Raw genomic sequence first — 22,383 nt, 5'->3', positions numbered from 1 at the left:
TTTACCTTTATCAACTCCAAGCGGTCATTGTAAAAGATGAATCATGGTTTAAACAAACAATTTAAGCGGATTTTGCTGTATAGCCAATATAAAAGCATTCCAGTTGTACTAATATTCTTATGAATACACACTGGGCTTTGTTGAAGTCCGTTTTAAGTGTGATCAAAACGTGAAAAAACGATGGGTTGTTTATTAACAAACGCACGTAATAATTATACATTTAGCGAATGAGTAAGGTGGTCAGATTCTTATGATTCATTCCTGCAACTCATAATTATAATATTCCTTGTGTGACGAGTTCAAAACCCACTTACGACGTCACACGCGCATTACTGCGTAACCGAAACCGTCGTGGCAGTTGTAGATAGAACAACAGTTATAAATAAAAATGATGACGCTTGATATGACGTTTAGGATATGATAAAAAAGTTAATGTAACGCCTGACAGTAAATAATTGAAATAAACGTAAACTGTCTCTCTTACATGTGACGCTGAGTAACGTGAACGACTGAAGCAACTTAACATCATGATCATGTGACGTTATATGACGTCATTGTTCCTTGAACAACAGGCAAACGTTCTCTTATCCGGTGTAATAAGTTTCAGCCACAGTGATACTAGCTACCGGCATATTAAAGCTATTTTTTTGCTTTAAGAGTTGCGCTGCCTTAAAAGACCATTGTAAGCCTTGAGTTACTATTACGTTTGTGGTCTGGTAGATGACAGTGCTGGAAGAAAGGTTAATAATTCCTTCAGAGGACCATGAAGTGTTCGAGTAAATACCGGCAAAAACGATTACATAGATACGTTTGATTCGGCCGCCAGCAGATATAAAAGAAACAGCAAATGATAATTTTCGTAAAACTGTCCTTGTCTATCGAAATACTTAGTAAAGGTAATAAGTACTGTAGCATGCTTGTATGTTGTTTGTCAAACGTCGGCTAGATCAGCATTAAAATAAATTGAGTTTAAATCTGTTGACAGGCTGCTAGCCTGCATATAAGTTGAATACGTTTTTTTTACCTATCATGACATTTTCAAATTTCAAATCGTCAAGCAAATCCCTTCAAGGAAAACTTCAAGCGGACAGAAAGAATGAAAATATTTATTGTGACTTCATAATACGATGTGAAGACGACAAATTTCACGTCCATAAATGCGTTGTCGGAAGTTTTTCTGACTTTTTCAAAACAATGTTTGCTTCGGAAATGAAAGAAAAGCATGAAAACGAGGCTAAAATATCTGAAGTTTCTGCTGAAACAATGAGAATTGTCATCGAATTCTTTTATGATGATGACGTCAAACTTAACAGAGACAATGTTTACAACTTGCTGTCTGCTGCTGACTTTTTACAGATTTCTGCTTTAAAAATAGCTTGCCGGGATTTCTTGGTAAATAACTTTTGAGTAGATAGATCAGTCGAGGATTGGTTGATATTGAAAAATTGTAACGTAGATGCAAATTGCTTTGAAACCAAAATTTGCGAAAAAAGTTTCTCTGTGATAAAAGAAAATTCCCTGTTGGAGTTAGATGTTGATAATTTCTCTTATTTGCTTAAATTGATGAAAGTTCACAATTCGATAAAGTACAAATGCATCATGGCTTGGATAGAGCAAAATTCCACAGTTAGAAAAAACTACTTTGACATGTTAATGGAAAACGTAAACTTTATGGGTTTTCCAAAGAAATTTCTTGTGGAAAAAATTTCGAAAAATGAGACAATACGAAAATCCCCAATCACAATGGCGATGGTTTTGGATGCAATTTGTCAAATCTCGTCTGACGGCCTTTCTGGTGATTGTTCAATTTCTTCCAAAATGGTTATAATATCTGAAACGTTTAAACTGAAGGTTTACAATGCTAATGCTGAGGAATGGAAAGAGTTGGAAACTTCCCTTTGTGAACATAAAAAAGCAGGTTTAGTGGTGAAGAACGATAAACTTTATGTGTTGGGAGGGTTTGAAAATGGCAGCAAATCTTCAAATAAAGCAATGTATTGTGACCTCAATAACGCGTCATCCGGTTTAAAGGAGGTGACGTCAATGCACACAGCAAGGCGAAGTTTTGGTTGTGCAGCGTACAACGACTCAATCTATGTAGCTGGTGGTCTAGTGCATCAAACATTATGGTCTAGTGAGGTTGAATCTTTTGATGTTGATCGCGGAACGTGGATCCGCAAAGCTGGGATGATCAGCAAACGAGAGAAACATGCTTTGGTCGCTCATCGTGGTCTATTGTATGCACTTGGCGGCAATCCAAATCAGTCAACCATATTACAATCTGTCGAATATTACGACGGTGTCCGATGGAAACATGCTGCTCCTATGAAGAAGCGTCGATGCGATTTCTCTGCAGTTGTGCTCAATGACCAGATATACGCCATTGGCGGTGATCAAGATGATTTGACCTCGGTTGAACTTTATGATCCTCGAGCAAATGCCTGGCATGACGTTGCATCTATGAGCAAACAAAGATCAGGTCACGTGTATGCCTGTGTAGCCAATGGGAAGATATACGCGACGGACGAAAAGGAACAATCAATGGAGGTTTATGATCCAGTTGTGGATGAATGGAGTGAATTGGTCAAAGATACAAAATTGCAAGCTAATGAGTTTAGACTAGATATCTTTGATATCTAGAAATAGTATCTAGTCTATCTAGATACTAGTTATCTATCAACCTTTTTTTAGTCGTGGACCCCTTTTAATAAATTTTCAAGCCTGCGGACCCGTACCTAAAATTTGCCAAGAATTCAATCAGAAAATGTCTTGTTATTTAATGCATAACCTACTATTGAGGGATATTTACTGTAATATCGGATATATTTGGGAGCTGCTGCAAATTTCAATGAAATAGCGTCTTAAAATGTTTATGATTCTCTTCTTTCGTTGCACAAACAATAGAGAAACAAAGTAGCCTACATGCAACTAAGACACTCACGGACCCCAGGTTGGGAACCACTGGTCTAGAGTCTCGACGTTTGTTTTACTCAAGAAGTTCATATTTACTTTAGTCGTAGGTTATTGCTGATATACTGTATTTTTTAAATGTTTGTCAAAAACTAGCTTATAGTGTATAATTGCACATAGCCTACCAAAACATATCTTATGATTGATCAATTAAGGTCATCTTGATACCAAAGTAGCCAAAAAAGCGCAGAGTATAAATATTTCGAACTAAATGTTTAATTTCAATTTCCTTTTCCATGGTACATACTGTTACTGTCTCAAAGTAGATTAATCGTTGTTGTTTGTATTTCTCGCCGCATATCTCTTATAATATCGTTGGTTTTCACCATTTTATCATTTAATGTTGTTCCGCTGAAACTTTTTTGATATTGTTGTATAAAACGTTGTAGTTAGTTGTAATTTTGAGCTACTAAACGCAGCACTAAATCAAGTAGAATTACATCATATATAATTATATATAGTATCTATAGAATTGTTCATCAATTAAATCGAAGCAGCTTTGTTGACTCGTCCCAATGTAACTTATACTGGAGATGAATACATCCAGGCTGAACGAAGGCGCTATTATTAATTATTGTCGTCAGTAAGAAGATCGATAAACGCACTTTATATGCGTTTACTGCGCACTCAAGAAATAACTGCTGTACAGTAAAACACTACAACTGATTGGCATCGATGGAAGGATGTCAATCTAACCCCTATTGAAAGAAGCTAGGAACTGCTTGGAACATCGAAGCACGCCAACTGCTGTGGTAATTTCCAGGCTAGAAAACAACGCCAACCATGCTGCCTTCTGATTGGTCTAAACAGGTTTATATTTTTAAATGAAGTTTCTCAGAATCAACCAAGCCATAATGATCTCTACAACATAGTAGAATTTTCCAGCTTAGCAAAGTTGACATAAAGCTTAGAAATTTTGCGGAAAAGGGTCGGGTATACCTTTCAACTGGTTATCTAACCTTTGACCCGAACAGTTTCTGATGGAATTAAGTAGTGACGTCGAAAAGTTAAATGCTATCATAAACCTGGTTAATGTTTAAAAAATGGCTTATTAGAAAATCAAAGTAAACACGACTTAAATACGTCAATAAGCATATCAGCAATATTTAGAATGATTTGGTAAACGAGAAACTATGCAGCAAGCTTAAGTTTGCTTCGTTAAAGGCAAATAAAATAGACATACAGTTACGGTTGCATCATTATCAATAAACATATCGGAAGACAAGTATGGATATACAATTATAAAGATTCCAGTCCAGTCTTACAAGTGATACATTAACACCGCACATTAACCACATTATGTCAAATAAACAACGCATGAGCATCTGCCAGGTTTAAGTACAAGGACATCGATGACTGTTGGAAAATGCAGGAGTAAACTGCATGACTAGTTGTGGCAGTCGTCTTCATAATCGTCATAGTTACTGGAAGCAGCCCTGTAGTGAACATCATCATTACCAAACCAAATTAATTGAACCAAATTAATCCTCATCCTCACTGAATAAACAACTCTCAATGGAGCTGAAATCAATATAATCATCATCATTTGTTTGGTCCCCAGGTATCTGTGTAACATCACTCCATTCGTCTACAATTGGATCATACACTTCCACTGATTGGTCCTTGTCGTCCATCGCGTATATCTTCCCATTGGCTACACAGGCATACACGTGACCATGTCTTTGTTTAGTCATAGATGCAACGTCATGCCAGGCATTTGCTCGAAGATCGTAAAGTTCAACCGAAGTCAAATCATCTTCGTCACCGCCGCCAATGGCGTATACCTGGTCATTAAGCACAACTGCAGAGAAATCGTATCTTGGTTTGTTCATGGAAGCGGCCTCTTTCCAACTTATACCGTCGTAATATTCGACACTTTCTAAAGCAGATGATCGATTTGGTTCGCCACCAAGCGCATACAATAATCCACGATGAGCGACTGTCGCGTGTCTTGCTCGTCTCTGAATCATTCCAGCCTTTTGGAACCACGTTCCACTTTCAAAGTCATAACATTCGACTTGTTTTGTCCACATTGAGTCGTGCACTCGACCACCAGCTACATAGATGGAGTCTTTGTAGACTGTACAAGCAAAAGTTCGCCTTGCTGTGTGCATTGACGTCATATCCGTCCAATCGGACGACACGTCATAGAGATTCAAGTATTTTACCTTTTTTGAAGATTTGCTCTTGGCTTGGTGTCCTCCTAACATGTAAATTCTGTCGTTTTGAATTAGTATTCCGGCTGTTCGGTGTTTCCAAGGAAAAGATGCCAACTCTTTCCATCCAATAGCCTCAGCACTGAACATTCGTAGCTTCTGTATATCTTGATGGAGCTGGTCTTCGTCATCACATGATGTAAAAAAGGCCACCTTACAACCATTAGAAGAATTGTCAGTACAAAATTGACAGACTGCGTCCAAGATTCTGGCCATTGCTGTTGCAGATTTACGAATCACTTCATTTCTGGAAACAATTTCAGTTAAAAACTTCTTCGGGAGCAATGAAAAGTCGACGTGTTCTATCAACGAATCAAGATACTTCATTCTGACGCTACAATCATGTTCTATCCAATTCATGATGTATTTATACCTCACAGAAGGAGCGATGTGCATTTTAGTCAAAGACAACAAAATTTCAAAATCGTTTTCATCTAGTTCTAATACTGCTTTCTGCTTAAAAATGGAAGCTCCATTTTCCACAATTTTTGTTTCTACCGACTGGCTTTGCGCTTGATATCTACGCAACATTACCCAATCTTTTATTGCTGTTTTATCGCTGAAATTATTTTCCAAGTAATCCCGGCAAGCTTTTTTCAAAACAGAAATCTGTAAAAAGTCAGCAGCAGACAGCAAGTTATAAACATTCTCCCTGTTAACTTTGACGTCATCATCATAAAGGAATTCGATGACAATTCTCATTGTTTTAGCAGAAACTTCAGGTAATTTGACCTCGTTTTCATATTTTTCTTTCATTCTGGAAACAAACATGGTTTTGAAAAAATCCGAGAAAACTCCTAGCACACATTTATGGACATGAAATTCTTGATCTTCATATCGTATTGTGAAGTCACAATAGATGTTCCTACACTTCTGATCATCCTGAAGTTTTCTTTGAAGAGTTTTGCTTCGTATTTCGGCCATCAATAACTTATGAGATTTTGCTTTAACTTACAGAAAACACCTAAGTTTATAAAATAAACGATTATAAATTTGCTACTTACAACAACCATATTGAAATGCTCGCATACCAATAGCCAACAGCAAATTAGCAAAATTAGTCACGGGTTTCAGCCGATTTGTATTTCTTCAAACTAGTTACCTTCATTTTGATCAGCAAACTAAATACTAACGCTAAACGCAAATACTAACGCTAAATACTAACGCTAAACGCTACACTAAACGCAGCACTCAATCAAGCTGTTGCTGACGTATATCAAACGTTGTTCGTATCAACCAAAGCCATCCTAAGCAAACAATGGTAAATATTAACATTAATAACAAACCAGCATGACTTATTTTTATGTTCATCGATTTAATCGAAGCAGCTTCGTCAACTCGTCCCAATGTAACTTTTACTGGAGATGAATACATCCAGGCTGAGCAAAGGTGCTGTAATGAAATGGATGTTTGTCTTTCCTTGGCCTGTAAGGACGACCACTTCAATTACAATGTTTGTCTGTTGAATTGTAGTCCTCGATAATAAATGAGTCTCAGGTCGTTGTTTCGCTTCTCTTAATCTTAGAATCAATTGTATACCATGACAACTGTATAAACTGGTTATATTGTTTCTTGTTTAAACGATTACATTAAATAAGACATTGTGACAGCTACATAATAAAGTCGACCACTTTCTATGGTTAACTTCGTAGACTGTGACGCAACGAATAGCTGTAAATGAAAGAATAAATCACGTCACGAATTATAACGATACACCGGAAGTCATGCATAGGCGACACGTAACGCAATGCTTTGCTTTGCCGATTTCCGTAGTCTATGCGGCATTCGATTTGCAAACAATTTTATAATATCATCACAGTGCTGTTATTCATTACACTGGTCAACAAAAATTTTGTTGCATTTCTACCAACACTTGTTCTTACCTAATTTGGGGGCGCTGAATCCGAATCTGACCTTAGTTTTTTTCTGCAAGGTCTAGATTTTTTGCAAATTGAGATTTTTTATTTACTAAATTCAAATTTTTTGAAAATTACATGATTTGTCAAATGACGTTCTTGCTTATAGTCGAATAACCAACCTCAAAACCAAAATAGGTTCCCAGAAATTATTGTGTTACCACTAGCATTTGTATTTACAGACAATTAGGCACCAAATGTTTGAAAAAATGTAACAAAGAACATATTTGCTGGTAAAATACATGTAATAAGCGATGTTTTTTTGCAAAAGGACATTGAAAAGAATGATGGCAATCCAATAACTTCTGCGTTTGTACGCTTTTTGAGTTTGCTGCTGTAATTTTATCATATGACAAAGCAGGGAAAGTGTAAAGAAGATGATGAAAGGACTCGTTGTCAGGATTTAGAGCTTTAACAAACTGTGTTATGAGACCTAGTTTGATGTGCAGGCGCGGAAAAACAATTTTGTCTCTGCTTACGATTGGGTTGTGTGTTACATTAGGCATGCCGACTTGAAATGTTTCACGTAAGGGCCGCTCCTTCTGTGTCCAATGTTTTTCACGTGCTCTGCTGTCCCATATGCATAGATAACATAGAAATTTAGTGTATCCTCTTTGCTGACCTAGCAAAAAACTAACCATTTTGAGGTTAACACAAATGATCCAGTTGTGCTCATGTTATCTGAACAAATCCATAACAATTCTGATGTCATCATGCCGTTCCTTTAAGACAGTGGAGTGACCAACTGGAACAGCTTCATAAAAATTTCCACTGTGTAAAAGGACACACTTGAGGCTGCGCTTGGAACTGTCCAAAAACAATCGCCATTGTTCTGGATCATACGAGGAGATACCCAGTTGTTCGAGAAGACCAGGCATATCGTTGCAATATACCAGCATATTTTCCTTTGAAAAATAGGGAAGAAAGAGCTCTTCTTATTTTCGAAAAAAGAAAACCTTTACAGATTGATCTAGAACCTGTTTTTCCTTGAGTCTAGAGGCTAAGAGCTGAGCTTCTTGCTTGGACAAATCTAAATCACGTACTAAGTAATTCAGTTCTGATTGATTAAACTGCTGAACAGCTACTCTGGTTTCACCAGAAGAGTGTTCAGATTCTGTATCTGTTCTTTTATACTCCATTTCCATAACCTCTTCCCTTTCCGATTCAGTTTCCTCATCTTCAGAAAATGTAAAACCACTAAAGACTGGAGGAAGGAATCTATCAGAGTGCGGAACAGGTCGTATAGGTGATGGTATATATGGATAAGTAAGCATTAGTCGGCTCTTCCTGCCAACACCTTTCATATTTACCATGCAAAAGTAGCAGTCAGTCGTGTGATCTTGGGGTTCACGCCACACCATTGGAATGCAAAAAGGCAGACTCTTCCGCTTTCCTTTTGTTCAGTCTCTGAGCATTTGTTCGCAGTTATGGCACACAATATGTGGAGACCATTTCTTATCTTGATCGCCAAGATGGATGCCAAAGTAAGCTCTGTAGGTAGGCTTCACGAACGATGTTATATTTCATCTTTGACGAGAAAGCGTGTACACACCACTGATATAACAAAATGAATCAGGTTTATTTTTGGATTTACGAGTGTAAAATAGAGCTTATAACCTATCCTACAGCATCTATCCGCAATACCTCACTATAATCAAACTGCTTAGCTTTTTCAAACGCCCTTAAACAGCAGTAGGCTACAACTTAAAAGAGCTGAAAGCTTCTATCTGAAACACTGGTACTGTACCATACAGACAGCGCACACTAAATATGAGCCAGAAACGAAAAAATTTAAATTTTCGATTGCATGAAAACTAGAGCATGCATAAAGAAACTGATTGCAGATTTGAAATCAGCATCCCAAGATTGTCTAGAATCAGTTAAAAAATCTCATGCAACAAAAAAAAAATTGTTGACCAGTGTTATTGGTGTCAATAAGAAGATCCATAAACGCACTTTATATGCGTTTACTGCGCACTCAAGAAATAACTTCTGTACAGTTATCTCCACAACTGATTGGCATCGATGGAAGAACGTCAACCTCCCCCTACTGAAAGGGGCAAGAAAGAGAGAAATTGTCTGAGTTTGTGAAGGTTCTTGTTGGCAAAGCCAAAGAATTTCAACTCGTAGCGTTGTAGTGCTGATCACTGCGATACCTTCGCTTGATTACCCACCCATAGCGGCTCTAACGATATAAAACAAACGCCAAGTTTTTGAATTGTGTTGATAATTGTAAACGCATTTTCCAAACAATGTGCAACTAAAGCATATTATTAATTACAATACATAATATTGTACCAACGAAATAAAACAAACGTCAAGTTTTTGAATTGTGTTGATAATTGTAAACGCATTTTCCAAACAATGTGCAACTAATGCATATTAAACAATGTAGTTCAGACACAAGTGCATCAGAGAACAAAACTTACCAATACTGCAAAGCATGCATAGCTTGGAACTACAGGTTAGAAAAGAAAAAAAGTTGCTATAATACACAAAAGAAGTTAGAAGTGATAAGAAACCGGTACATAGCAAACAAACTCACCATGTCAAAAATGTACGCCACTAACATACTCACAATATGGCAGTTCATTGCATCTTTATTATGGCATTTAATGCTGGTATAGCTGCTTCAGAGTGAAATAAAAGGCATTTTTGATACAGAAATAACACAATTAAATGTTACCAACAAAGAATAAACACCTGATAATTTATATTAGAAAGTTTTCAAAATTCACAAATCATTTGAGTGACAGGTGACGTCACTCTTTTGGCATTAGCATGAGCAAAATTGGTTTCGTAAAATGACGTCATACAAACAGCTGTAGTACAAGCCTTATAAGATGTCTGTGCTGATCTGATATTATCCTGGGATGAAATCACCATAATCACTTCATTTCATCTGCTTCTGCACTTTCAAAGGTGATGAAAGGCGAGAAGAGGAATCGAAGAAGAGCAGAGATCGCATCCTCCACCATGGAGCTCATGGTCTCATCTGTACTGATCCGGACCTTAAATGAAGACTCCTCCAGGATGTTAAGTTTGTTTAATTTGATTTCTCCAGCATCGGCATTGAGTAAGCCACTGTAGCAAACTGTCATTCCTGGCCGCAGGTGGAAAGCAAGATCCTTCAAATAAAGTAAATCCATTGACAACATTGAAGAATAGCTGATAACAATTAAGCACAAGTAAATAGCAAATCTTATACTGCTAACACAATGATATATTTTAAAAGGCAACTATCCCCTAAAAGCTTAATTCAATCATCTGCTTGCTACAGAGCATTCACATAAAATCGATAAAATTCTCATTCTTTTTACCTTAAATTTGTTGCTTGCACTGATTTTGATGGACCCATGTGTTTGATCGACGTTGAGCATTTCAGCAACGAAAGAGAACTGGTATTTGTTGTATCGTTCAAGGTTGCATTCCCTGCGGTTGTGCTTCGATATCGCACAAAGCATCTTGTTGTTGAGGGAAGATTTGCAGTAATCTTGGGAAGGGAATTCATCTCCAAATGTACAAGACAACCAGTCAGATAAATACGATGGCAAAACATTCGCAACTGCTTCGAACTGTAAAAACACGATTTAAAATGTGAAGGTAGTTTTAAATCTACAGTGTAATCTATATAACAATCACATCTATTCATGTTTTTCATTATTATCACCAATGCAGATAGATTAGATAAAGTTTTCAGCAAGTTTTATATTTGCAGTCTAGTGGCATTTCTGTAAAGTTGTACATAGCTATTGTACCTTGTTTTCAATGGCCACTATCCGCACGTTACTTATATTTCCTGCCCAATTAATGTGGTGGCCATTAAGATGGTGGCAATACTGTTTTGTGAGAGCTTCATTGCCATCGCTTGCTTCATTGTTGTGACAAATACTTTGATAATCATCCCAAGTGAGGCTGGAATTGAAGACTTGGGAACCAGCTGGACTGTAAGTGACAAACAGCATCAGCCCAGATAGCATCAACAATGTGTATACCATGATCTTTGCTGCGGGTCCGAACTTGCTCAATCTGAAGCGTGACGAAAGTGATTGTCCGGCCCGAGATATTCTGGTAACAAAATAACCAGCACCAAGCATCGTGACAACAACAAAAATTTTTAGAAGCGGAAGCTGCAAAAGATATTTGAACAAGCCATATCCGAAGATTAGGATCGCGGAAGGAAGTGAGAAAAGCAGGAGAAAAACCTCCATCCCAGCTCTCGTTAGAGTCTTGACAGTCGTATAATGGAAAAAAAGTGAGAACACTTCCCACCAGATGGCGACAAACAACCAGGGAGCTAAGCCTCGCATGATTCCAGCAAAAATGCTTCGAAATTTCTTGTGAAACGGCAAGCTAATTGCAAGGGCAAGAGAAGCAATGCGGAACAAGACGGCAAGATTGAAGTGGATCATAACTCCACCCATTACTTCAAATGAAAGTCCTACCACGGCGACATCAGAAGAAAAGCGATTAAAACTTTCTAACAGAGAAGCAACAATTTGGAAAGCAAAAGACATGTAGGATTGCCAGTAAAAACTGTCCTTAAATGACACCAGGCTGGTGACACAAAGGCCCAAAGATATCAAAGCAATCTCAGCTTTTGGCATCGGATCTTGTGGACAGATAGCAAATGACATGACAGTAAGTAACGCTGCAAATGGCATAGAAACAAAAGGCGAAATATGATTCTTAAAGTAGTTATCCTCGGCTTCAACAACGTCCATTACTGTATCCAGGGAGGTCAATAAATTGGACCAGGCCACAAATTCTTTAAAGCGACTTTCACCTAAACAAAGTGAAGAAAAACCCTCACTTCAACTGGGCTTGAGCATTACTTAATAAATGTAATTTATCAACAAAGTTTGATATATATCAGCTTCCTTACAATGGTTTATTTCAACTGAATTTTAGTATAATTGTTATTATCATATCAACATTTTGAAGTTAGCACCAACCTCTAACACTGCGCAGTGTGGAAAAAATCATGACAATGAAACCAATACAGAACAGAGCTAAAGGAATAAAAATGGAGAGAAACTGGGCATTTAGAATGTAAGTGTACACCAGGAAACTTGCGAGTGTTACAATCTGGTTGGTTGGAATGATGTTCCTAAGCCAGGTCTTGCTCACTTTTGAACCATACTTTAAAGCATAGTTTCGGGCTTTGGTGACAAGTTGAATTTGCGTAACAAGAAGCTGCAACAAAATACTTGAAAAGTGTTCATCGAAGAAACAAATACACATCAGGAAGATGTATCAGGCCACCAGCATGTTTTACCTACTCAGAAATGTAGGATAATCGTAAACTGTTAGACAAATAATGAACCTTTGCAAACATTCCAGTGGCTTTTGGTGGGATTTCTTTATTATCCTCATCATCGTCGTCGTCTGTGTCTGAGTCATCACATTTATGATGAGATTTTTTTCTTGGCAAGTGACCAGACATAAAACGTTTGTTTAACTGATGCAAATCCTTTACTAAAATGCCCTCGGAATCGGAATCCTTTGTTCTAATATAATAAAACAGTATTTATATTTCACTATTGTATAACTGGCATATATGTAAACAATGAAGCTTCACAAACTAACAGAATAAGAGGATCCCCAGAAAACAAACAACTGGTATTTCAAATGCAAACACTTGAAAAGCTTGAGATTATGAATACATGTGCAACTGCAAATGGATAAAAGTTAGCTTTGAAATTTGAAACCTTTTTACTTATAGCAAAGAATTATTATTCGTACTTCTTCAGTTTGCTAATTGCCTTCTTCACAAGCGGGTGCTGGACTTGGGCATGTGCAGTGGAAACACCGCCACCTGCTAAAATTTAAAGAAACAGTTGGATTTTTTAACATTTGTAACAATGTTTAAAACAGATGATGATTATTCAGTTAATGTGAAACGTAGCAAACTGGTCACACACACACAGTTTTAATTATAAACCAACTTACGTTTATTTGGTTTTAAGAGGTCATACAAGGCTTCAGAAGCATGTTTTGTATTGCATTTTGGATTATTAACTTCTTCACTTATGTCTCTTGGCGATAATTCTTCCATTTCTACATCTACTAAGCTATTGCATTATACCGCTTTAGCTAAACCCAAAAATCGAACAAAACTTCTGTGAAATTAACCTGAGTTTCTTTTCTTTGACGCAGAGGTATGAAGCCTTTAATTAAATTTCCTGGACTATGCAGGAAAACAGAATCACCATATTTAAAGTGACTCACATACAACTCAACTCTGTGTCTCAGCCCATTAAACTGTCTCAACATTAACAATAGCGCATAAAATGCCCACCGCCTAAAACCGGATAGATGGCAAAAGCAGAGTGTACTATTTTTAGCTTTTCTATTATCACGAACTAATTTCGATAGAATTTTTTTTAGAAGCAACATGGGAGTTTCCCTATTTGAAGAAAAAACAATTGGTTGTTTTAAAAACGGATCGGAAGGATACGTTAGTTCCCTGCTATTCAAGTACTTTTACTTCTAGTACGTAAACGTAGTGAAACAAAAAGATTTTCTCACCAAACACCGTTAAATTTGTTTCGCTATATGCCATGCTCTGACGAAAGCGTCACGGGTGATTTAAGACGTTAACTATAGCCTACTAGAACCCAGCCATCTATGACGGCATTTACGTCAAATCATGAATTTATTAACACAAAAATAGACCAAATTCGCACAATTCTACATCATTATGCCTACGTAATGAACGTGCTGCCTAAATTGTAAGTTCATGCTTCCTAAGTTTAGTCCTTAAGCCACACGAATCCTCACAATGAAGGTTTGTGTCCATTAGAAAGGCTTCATTCTTATTGGCAAGTTTATGAGCGCAGTCCACAGGTTTTCTATTGTTCAACTGATTGTGCTTTATAAACTTTACAAAGTTGATGTTGTCTGACTCTGAACCGTGTTAACCAAATTTTAAAGTAAAATAAGAAACAGGATATAGTTTGGCACTCTTAAGGTTAACTTTATATTTTTCGACACAAGCTTTCGCAAGCATAAGCAGTAGGCTACACCTGAAGAAGCAAGCTTATGCTTGCAAGAGATCGTGTCGAAAAATATAAAGTTAACCTTAAGAGTGCCAAAATATATCCTGTTTCTTATTTTACTTTACTAGTAATCATTTTTAGATTTTGTTCCGACAGTAAACCACACAAGCGCTATACACATTTCAAAACGTGAAATACGAACGCCTTTGGTCTACCTGCCTTCGTCCTACAAGCTTTGTCTGTCTTTTCCCTCGTACCCTGATGCCCAAGGTAATAACTAGCTTTGAGTCATTTGTAAGCCACAAGCGTACACTTGATAATTTAGAAGTCAAGTCAACTACCAACAACATTTGGCCTACTTCTAACTCGTAAAGAACTTTTAGTTACTCTGAAACGATTCACTCGCACTTATGGCCGCACCCACTATAGTTATACACAGCATGCGTGGGCTGCTTTCTGAAATGGCTTAAGTTACAATAAAAAAAAAAAAACCTGTCAAACGTTATGGGCTCCAGATGGTATTCCGGTGCCTACTACAGTAGGCTACCGTGTGCCAGTTGGTTTGAATCACACCATTCGTTGACACAATTATAATTGATGAGTCAAAGGTGTTTTGTGCATCAACTCACTACATAAACACGCAATAAGTTTCTATATTTAGTCTACAGATAAACACTTTTCTATCAAATACTACTTTGACCCTTTTAAGCCCATTAACCTAAAGAAAAACTAAACCCGATTGTAGCCGCATCATGAGGACAAAGTTTCTAAAAAACAGCTTGACGGAAACAACTGTGACATAACTGAACGATGCTAGCATTATACCACAGCTGCGCTTTTAACTGTTTTTATTGCAAGAATATCTTTAATTACTTATTAGCAAAGTACACTTGCGCCCCATCTCGTGTTCAGAAAAATGCAATTTTATTATGCAAAAATTTTATTAAAACACAACATGATTTTTGCTGAAAGGCAGTGAGTCATGAGCAAGATGAGTCTTCAAACAGAGCAACTACATGTGACTGACGAGCTGCATACGTCATAGATAGATAAATGACGTCACGGAGGAGGGGGTGGAGGTATCGGGGCAGAATGCGGAGGAAACATGTGCGGATGAGCGGGTGCGGTTAAAATGTTTGACGGATCGCCGGGAGGTGGCGGTATACACCCGGGCGGCCGCCACGAGACAGATGGATTCGTCATCACTGCAAAAAACACAATGAAGTCACTAACTTTATTATATAATGAAATCATTAACTATCTTAATTCAAAATGGTGCAGGCTAATTGGTCGTGGTCACGCTTGCCATGCACAAGCAGAGCATTATGCGACTACAAAGCATATGACTTACTCCCAGAATATGAAGGTATCTGGCCGGGCATAAAACCTCGGCCGAACATAGGTCCCGATGGAACGTTAGAAAAGTTTGGGGTCATAGAACGATGAAAGGGTCCACCACCTGAAATAAAAATGAAAGTGGAACCCAGAGCCTAAGAATTTTAAAATGATAACAGATAAATTCACATCAACACTTAATGCCATAGATTAGCCGGAAACTCTTGCCAATTATCAGCGAAGCACATGGTTAGTTCCGCAGCTTATTCTAATTAAGATTACACATTTTAGTCACGGACGGAAGAAAAGCTGTCTACCTTGCTTGTAATGGCGAATGTTAGTAACCGCGTTCATCCACCCAACATCTGACTCCTGCAGCTGAGCATGCGGGTTGCGAATGCTGAAACGGAAACATGCAACATTACGTTATCGTTGAAAACGAGAATTTATGATGCAAATGTAACCACGTAACTGCACCAGTGGAAATGTTATCTTATAAAGCTGATTCTGGTTTGTTATCAAAAGTATATGAAGTGAATATATGTGTAAACTTCAAATGTGTACAAGTCCACGGGAACCGAATTAATTTTTTAACCAGATTAGACGTGAAAATGAATTGTCCTAAACAAGGCACCTGACGCTTCTGTTTGTCCAATTGCCTCTTCCACGATTTTGGCGTGATCTCGGATTAGGGGCATCACCTAGTTAGAATGGAAAACTTATAACACTCCCGCTTGTCTTGACAAATCAGTTTAATGCAATAAATGAATTTACATGATAAATAGATAGTTAAACGTACACACCAACACACATGCTAAATTGTAGTTTACATCATGAGAATAATTTTATGTATTTACAGTATATTCTGTTAGGTATAAACAGATGTGAAACGTAGAATAAAATAAACAAAGCACCCAGACACAGAAGATGTGAAGTTCTACCTTGGATTGGTTTATTGTCAGGTGGTGCTTTCCTTTTTTTCTTTTGTCTCTTAGCGTTTCGTTCCGCTTCATCATCTGAATATTCAACGGCGTTATCTGGTGGTTCTCTGTCATCCAACCACGACGCGTCTGAGCCTCTTAAACTGGACGCATTGTTAATGACATCAGTTTAACAAAATTTCACAAAACATTTGATAATAATGACTAGATGATACCCGACTTAATCAGATCATACCAGACTACAGAATGTGCTTTATTTCTCAAACTCATTAGCTTACACTTTCAACTGAGCAGTGAGGACATAGCTGGTGAAATCTCCTATTTCAGGTGCAGAGTAAACTTGTTGATTCACTGCAACACCGGCATGAATCTTGCCTTCTTCGAAACAAACAACATAATACGGGGCGGAAACAGGACCGAAAGTTTCATAAATCTGAAAAGTGGACAGATTGCAGACAGGAAATTAAATTTCAAATTACTTTTCCGACATCTGTCTGGTAATTTGAAAGCAAATCATTAAATTTACCACAAAATGGTGTCACCATTCAATCAAAAAAGCAAAATACAGTAAATTTAAATCTCACTCTTCCAAGAACACTTCTGTTTTCGAGGAACAGGACGCTATCCAAATTCAATGCAGGTTTGTTCGGTATTGCTTTGATAACAACTGGATAAAAACAAAACAAGTCACAGAATGTGGAGACATGTTATAGAAAATTCGAGTCGTCTTCTTCAACGGCAATTACATAAACCAGATAAGCGATCATGTATACAAGCAAAATCTCAACTATCATTGCCATTGCGCCTTGTGATTAAAAACATGGAGCCCTACAGCCCTAATTCTAGCCACACAAACAAACACCTATAAACAAACTGACAAAAATCTTGCACAAATCAGAGCAATCAGTTTATGACAATGCCCATTGTTATGAACAATGCAAATATACATGTCTTCCATTTTACAACAAAAATGATGTAAATGTAGAAATTACATTGTTTGTACCAAACATGTGGTGTATTATATATGTAAAAAGGAATTATGAAGAACCAATAGGCCTATTACTAACCAACATTGTCATCGATAATGCTGTTAACTTCTCCAATCACTTGCAGTGCAACAGTCCCAGGTAAAACTACGTCAACGTTCTTTATTTCCGGTTTTGTCTGCAGTTACCAGTAAATAAAGAATCATAACAAACTAAGAATGCTAGAGATGAACAATTACAAAACTTGGAAACACTTACAGTAAAAAAAATCAAAAAAATTGAACAAGAAAAACAAAATACCAATGCCACATCAAACTGAGTTTTCATGTTTCTAGTTGGTTAAAATTTATTTGTTATTTTAAGTGATAAAACAAATCTGATCTAATTCTTTCTTAAACAACCGTTAAATACATTCAGCATATTTTCTGCATAAATATGGAGTACCTCGAGCAAAATGCTCCCAAACCCAATTTCAGTTGTTTTTTTTTCTTCTTCAAGTTTCTGCAATGAAAGGCGAGCTTGTCTGTATTGTTCGTCATTATCTTCCGAACTCGATTCCGAACTTGAACTTTGAAAATAAAAATTCTATTATTACTCAGTATTCTATTTGTATCTATTCATAACTTGAAATAATGAACTTATAATTTATATTTTTCAATTTTCTACAAATATGTTAAAAAATTGATGTTTTTAACAAAATAAGACATGATTTTAAACAAAAAATTGTATAATTGGTTATATATACTGTAGTTCTTGGCTAGAATATTTATCAAACATATACAAAACTTTTATCTTTAACCATCTATAAACCTTTCAGTTTCCGATGAGGATTCTTCCTCTGAACTCTCTGAAGATATCTCGTCTGATTCGTTTTCACTCGGCTCGCTTTCAATCGAAGCTACAGCTTCAAGCATTGATGACACAAATTTGTCTGCAAAATAATTATGTTTCACTTAAAACAGTGCTTTAAGTGCTTTCGTTATATTTTGCATACACACATGTTGCGTTAACATTAAAGAGCAAACTAATATATATTATACATACAGAACAACTCTTAAACATTAAAAAATACACAAATTACTGAATTGTTTGTAAACTTCAACAACAATACAAATCAAATAACCACCTGAAGTTTCTGCAGAGTTTTGTAAATTGGAAACACAACTTAAATCAGTTCTCGTTGACGCTTGATTGTTATGAACGTTGCTTAAAACATCAGTTAAACTCGAATCCTCTTTTGCTTCGTTTTTAACAGAAGGGTTCCTAAAGATTGTTGATCCAAGATTGCAATCATGTTCATTTTCGTTGTCGCTGTTTGTTTCATCATCAGAAAAGGAATAAGCTTCGATGAGTTTTGTCATGCCGCTACTGGTGACTGAGATTTTTTGATCATCGTTCGAATATGCAGTAGGTGTTGTTAACTCCTGTTTAATATTTTCATGCTTGGGCATTGCCTCATCTGACAGGGCAATGTTGTTTTCAGAACTCATTATTCCAGTAACTAAGAATCTCAACTACACCTAAAAATTACTCATAGTCCCACTGACCAAAAGCCAGACTGTTGTAATGCAATTGGCAACACCTCTATATGAATATTGTACAAATAAGTCAGTAATGTTTCCAAAATATTTATAATCTTAGTCTGAAGACTCTGACCAAACTATAAAAAAAATAACAAGATTGTACTTAAGTAATCTATTAACAGATATATTTGGACTGTACCTAAAACTCCCAGCTGTTCTCTTTTGGAATAAACACTATAGTGGAAGTTTGATAACTCTAAGCTGATGCCTGTCTGTATTTTAAGGCAGGATTCACTGCGATCTCAGGCTTGCAGAGGCGCCAACACCAATTCTATTCAATCTTTCTACAGTGCATTTCTAAGTGAACACAGTTTTTAAATAGAAACTAGACTAAGCCTATAGGTTTTTCAATCGAGCAAGGCTCTGGCTATATGTGGGACGGTATTTTTTCGACAGGAAATCGTGTGTTCAAAGTCGCATATTCTGGTGTAATGACGTGCACTGAAGCCACAGTTCTTTGTTTATTTATTAAAAAATGGCGCTCAAACAACCAGTTTTTCTTTGTTTAATTGATTACAGATTGGTGTAAAACTTTCGAAAAACTTTTTCATCATCATGCCGATTTATATTATACAATACAAGCAGAAGTTCATTGTTTTAAGACCAGTTCATAATAAAAACACAAAAATTGGAGCTTTACGCGTTACTCTAAAATTTGCCTATTTGCACGATTTCCCAAAAGGATGTCAAGGCGTAGGCTATAACAGCTCCCATATCCTAGTTTCATTAGGCTAGCTTGTCTTACTGTTATTAATTGGAATTAAAATAGGAACCAGCTTGAGCTACGACTTGCACTACACATGTCTATGATTCCAGCATTGTCTAAAATCCCCGAAAGAGACACTCATTGATGTAAGAGAAAATTTTTTTTATTAAAGTGAAATTTTTTTACAAAGCAGTCCATTTATTCTGGTAACATATCAAAACACATTTTTAATAACAAATTATAAGCAAAAGCTTAAAAAATTATTTAATAAATAGACTTTAAGTTAGCGAAATGTTACTGCTAAATTGCACCAAATTGGCTGCTTCTGGTTTCAAAGGGAATGAGAACATTCTAGGTAAAACTGAAATTTTATTTTGTTAAGAATGCGCCGGAAACTATTGCTATAACCGTTGGCGAGTATGGCCTATATTATATAAAAATTTTTAAGTCTATTCGCCACAAAGTAAAAAATGACAATTACTACGTCATCTAAACTTGCTGAAAAACTGGTAATTGGATTAAGGTTTCGTTACGGTGTGCAATAACGGCAAAAATAGTTCTCGGATCTGCCAACCGATTCATTTTACTTGGATCTTAGGTATATATATTTTGCCTCTACAACATCATGGAAATATATATACCTAAGATCCAAGCAGAATAAAACATTTGGCAGGTCCGAGAAATACTTTTGCTTTTATTCTGTACACTATTCTAAATATCGGATTGTCAACAGAAAGAGAAGCTTTTGAATGTTGGGTAAATGCTCTACTATTTATTGTCTGCTAAATTTAAAATTACTGTAGCATAGCATGACGTACTCTCTCTCTCTTAGGCCTTTTGGACGGTGATAAAAAGTGGTAAAAGGTTTTACATTAATTACAAGAATAAAATAATATTTTTGGTTTGTTGCAGTGTTGCCAAGTGGCAGTTTTGCCTACTCTACAGAGACGCATAAAATTTCCAGTACATATTCAAACCAATGACATGTAAACCAGGACGAGAAACTTCAGGTTTGCGTTCTCCTCTTAATTTATTTCCTTCTTTCTGTTTATTCTCCCCGGGCCCTTTTTTCCTTGTTCATTGTCACGCTTGAATGCATACACGTTTGCAGCTTGGGCAAGGTGTTTTCCACATTTGTTTGTTCATTTCTGTGCAACCATGCAAGTATAAACTAAGTGTAATGGAAGGCTTGTCAGAAAAGTTTTTAATAGATGAAGACATTTTTGAAATTCAGCATCTTGCACCCATAGATTGTTTCTTTTCTGGAAATGATTACAGATATTAACTTGAACGTACGTAATGCGGGGGCGTATTGCCTACAGCAGTTTCGGAATTTGGTCATGAGCTTAAGAAATTAACCTTCAGTTCTTTATTTATTTCTCGGTTAGGCAGAAGTATTTTGTTCAGTTGTATTGCCAGTAGTCAGGCCTGTATCAAAGTAGACATGTTTTTAAAGGAAGTGATACTATTTCACTAGAAATATGTATTGGCGCAACCTCTTATTATAGATTATGTTGGAAGAAAAGAAATGTAGTAAATTGATGTTAAAAATTGTTGATAAAATTGAAGTAAAATAAAAAAAACAAGATAAAAGTTGACACTTTGAAGGTTAACATTATTATTGATTTTACTACACGATCTTTCGCAAACATAAGCTTGCTTCAATAAATATACTATGGTTGCCACCAGGCATAAAATAATCATCAAATATAAGGCACAGCTACTGTAGTGAAAACAGAAACTTTATTTTCTGCCGTCGTTTCATTAACCCTGATGAAGTTAACCCGAATGGATTAATGAAACGTTGGCAGAAAATAAAGTTTCTGTTTTCACCAGTTACGCCTTGTATTTGATGATAAGCTTGCTTCGTCAGGCTAATGCGAAATGGCACAAAATATTTCAAAACTGTTAGGTAAAGATCTGCTAGGAAACAACAAACGCAATTGTGACGTAATATCTACATGCATCCAACCAACCACGAATTACTTAATGACGTAATAAAAAAAAATTAGTTGGTAAATGAAAAAAAAAAACGGAAATAAAGCTGTATTAAAGTTAATAATGAATATTTATTTATAAAGTCCCATAAAACCGGCATTTCTGTTAAGGCCGTCATGATTGCAATTAAAGAGGTGAATAGTGCGCTGTTCCTCAATTCTGCGATTAAGGCGGTTATTAGAAATTAATTTAGGTAATACGGTGGTGCAGAAGTCTTTGATGTTATGGCCCGTTGAGTTGAAATGTTCAGCTACGAGTTTATGGTTATGTTCATGACGGATATCGCTTCTGTGACCCGCACATGAACCCTCATGAACCCGCACGCACAACGGATATCGATCTGTGACTCTAATTTACAAAAGTGAACCGCATCAGCACAGTTAATACGAAAAAATTTACATCTAGTTGTGATAAATATATCAATTAATGAAATATAAAATTGTGTACGACATAGAATTCTCGTCTATCGAATCAGCGAAGCATAACACTGCGTGACGTAATCGATTGCTTCCCTCTTACTGTGCGTGCATTACGAATTATCAGTCGTCACTTAACAGTCTACGAAGTTAACCCTAGAAAGTGGTCGACTTTATTATGTAGCTGTCACAATGTTCTATCTAAATGTATTCGTTCAAAGAAGCTTCAAATATAATCAGATTATACAGTTGTCATTCCTGTGTTATTATTGCTGAAGTCTATCAAAGTTCACTGTTAAGATATACACAAGTAAA

At 36.5% G+C, this 22,383-nt stretch overlaps 3 protein-coding genes and 1 pseudogene across 3 annotated transcripts; 1 reads left to right on the top strand and 3 right to left on the bottom strand.

The window, feature by feature from the left end:
* Positions 1 to 529: 529 nt before the first annotated feature.
* Positions 530 to 3,471, top strand: LOC143462842 (kelch-like protein 40; annotated as a pseudogene).
* A 240-nt stretch (positions 3,472 to 3,711) lies between these two features.
* On the bottom strand, positions 3,712 to 6,238 carry LOC143462790 (ectoderm-neural cortex protein 1-like). The gene has a single exon (XM_076961073.1). It carries the CDS (start codon positions 6,108 to 6,110, stop codon positions 4,452 to 4,454), a length of 1,659 nt encoding a protein of 552 aa, XP_076817188.1. The 5' UTR covers positions 6,111 to 6,238; the 3' UTR covers positions 3,712 to 4,451.
* Positions 6,239 to 9,308: 3,070 nt separating this feature from the next.
* LOC143462778 (wolframin-like) lies at positions 9,309 to 13,868 on the bottom strand. The gene is made up of 7 exons (XM_076961052.1): positions 13,055 to 13,868; positions 12,848 to 12,923; positions 12,429 to 12,612; positions 12,058 to 12,298; positions 10,861 to 11,888; positions 10,423 to 10,677; positions 9,309 to 10,230 (listed from the first exon to the last, which is right to left on the bottom strand). The coding sequence occupies exons 1-7, from the start codon at positions 13,158 to 13,160 to the stop codon at positions 9,991 to 9,993; spliced, it is 2,130 nt and encodes a 709-aa protein (XP_076817167.1). The 5' UTR covers positions 13,161 to 13,868; the 3' UTR covers positions 9,309 to 9,990.
* A 1,123-nt stretch (positions 13,869 to 14,991) lies between these two features.
* On the bottom strand, positions 14,992 to 19,021 carry LOC143462796 (uncharacterized). The gene is made up of 11 exons (XM_076961084.1): positions 18,492 to 19,021; positions 18,176 to 18,296; positions 17,810 to 17,933; positions 17,447 to 17,543; positions 16,964 to 17,046; positions 16,658 to 16,812; positions 16,380 to 16,522; positions 16,073 to 16,139; positions 15,756 to 15,838; positions 15,455 to 15,562; positions 14,992 to 15,308 (listed from the first exon to the last, which is right to left on the bottom strand). Exons 1-11 carry the CDS (start codon positions 18,853 to 18,855, stop codon positions 15,163 to 15,165), a joined length of 1,491 nt encoding a protein of 496 aa, XP_076817199.1. The 5' UTR covers positions 18,856 to 19,021; the 3' UTR covers positions 14,992 to 15,162.
* Between the last annotated feature and the right edge of the window lie 3,362 nt (positions 19,022 to 22,383).

Source organism: Clavelina lepadiformis, chromosome 6 (genome assembly GCF_947623445.1).
Source record: "Clavelina lepadiformis chromosome 6, kaClaLepa1.1, whole genome shotgun sequence".
Classification (NCBI taxonomy): Eukaryota; Metazoa; Chordata; class Ascidiacea; order Aplousobranchia; family Clavelinidae; genus Clavelina; species Clavelina lepadiformis.
The sequence above is the reverse complement of the archived record's forward strand: the minus strand, read 5'-3'. Positions and strand labels throughout refer to the sequence as shown.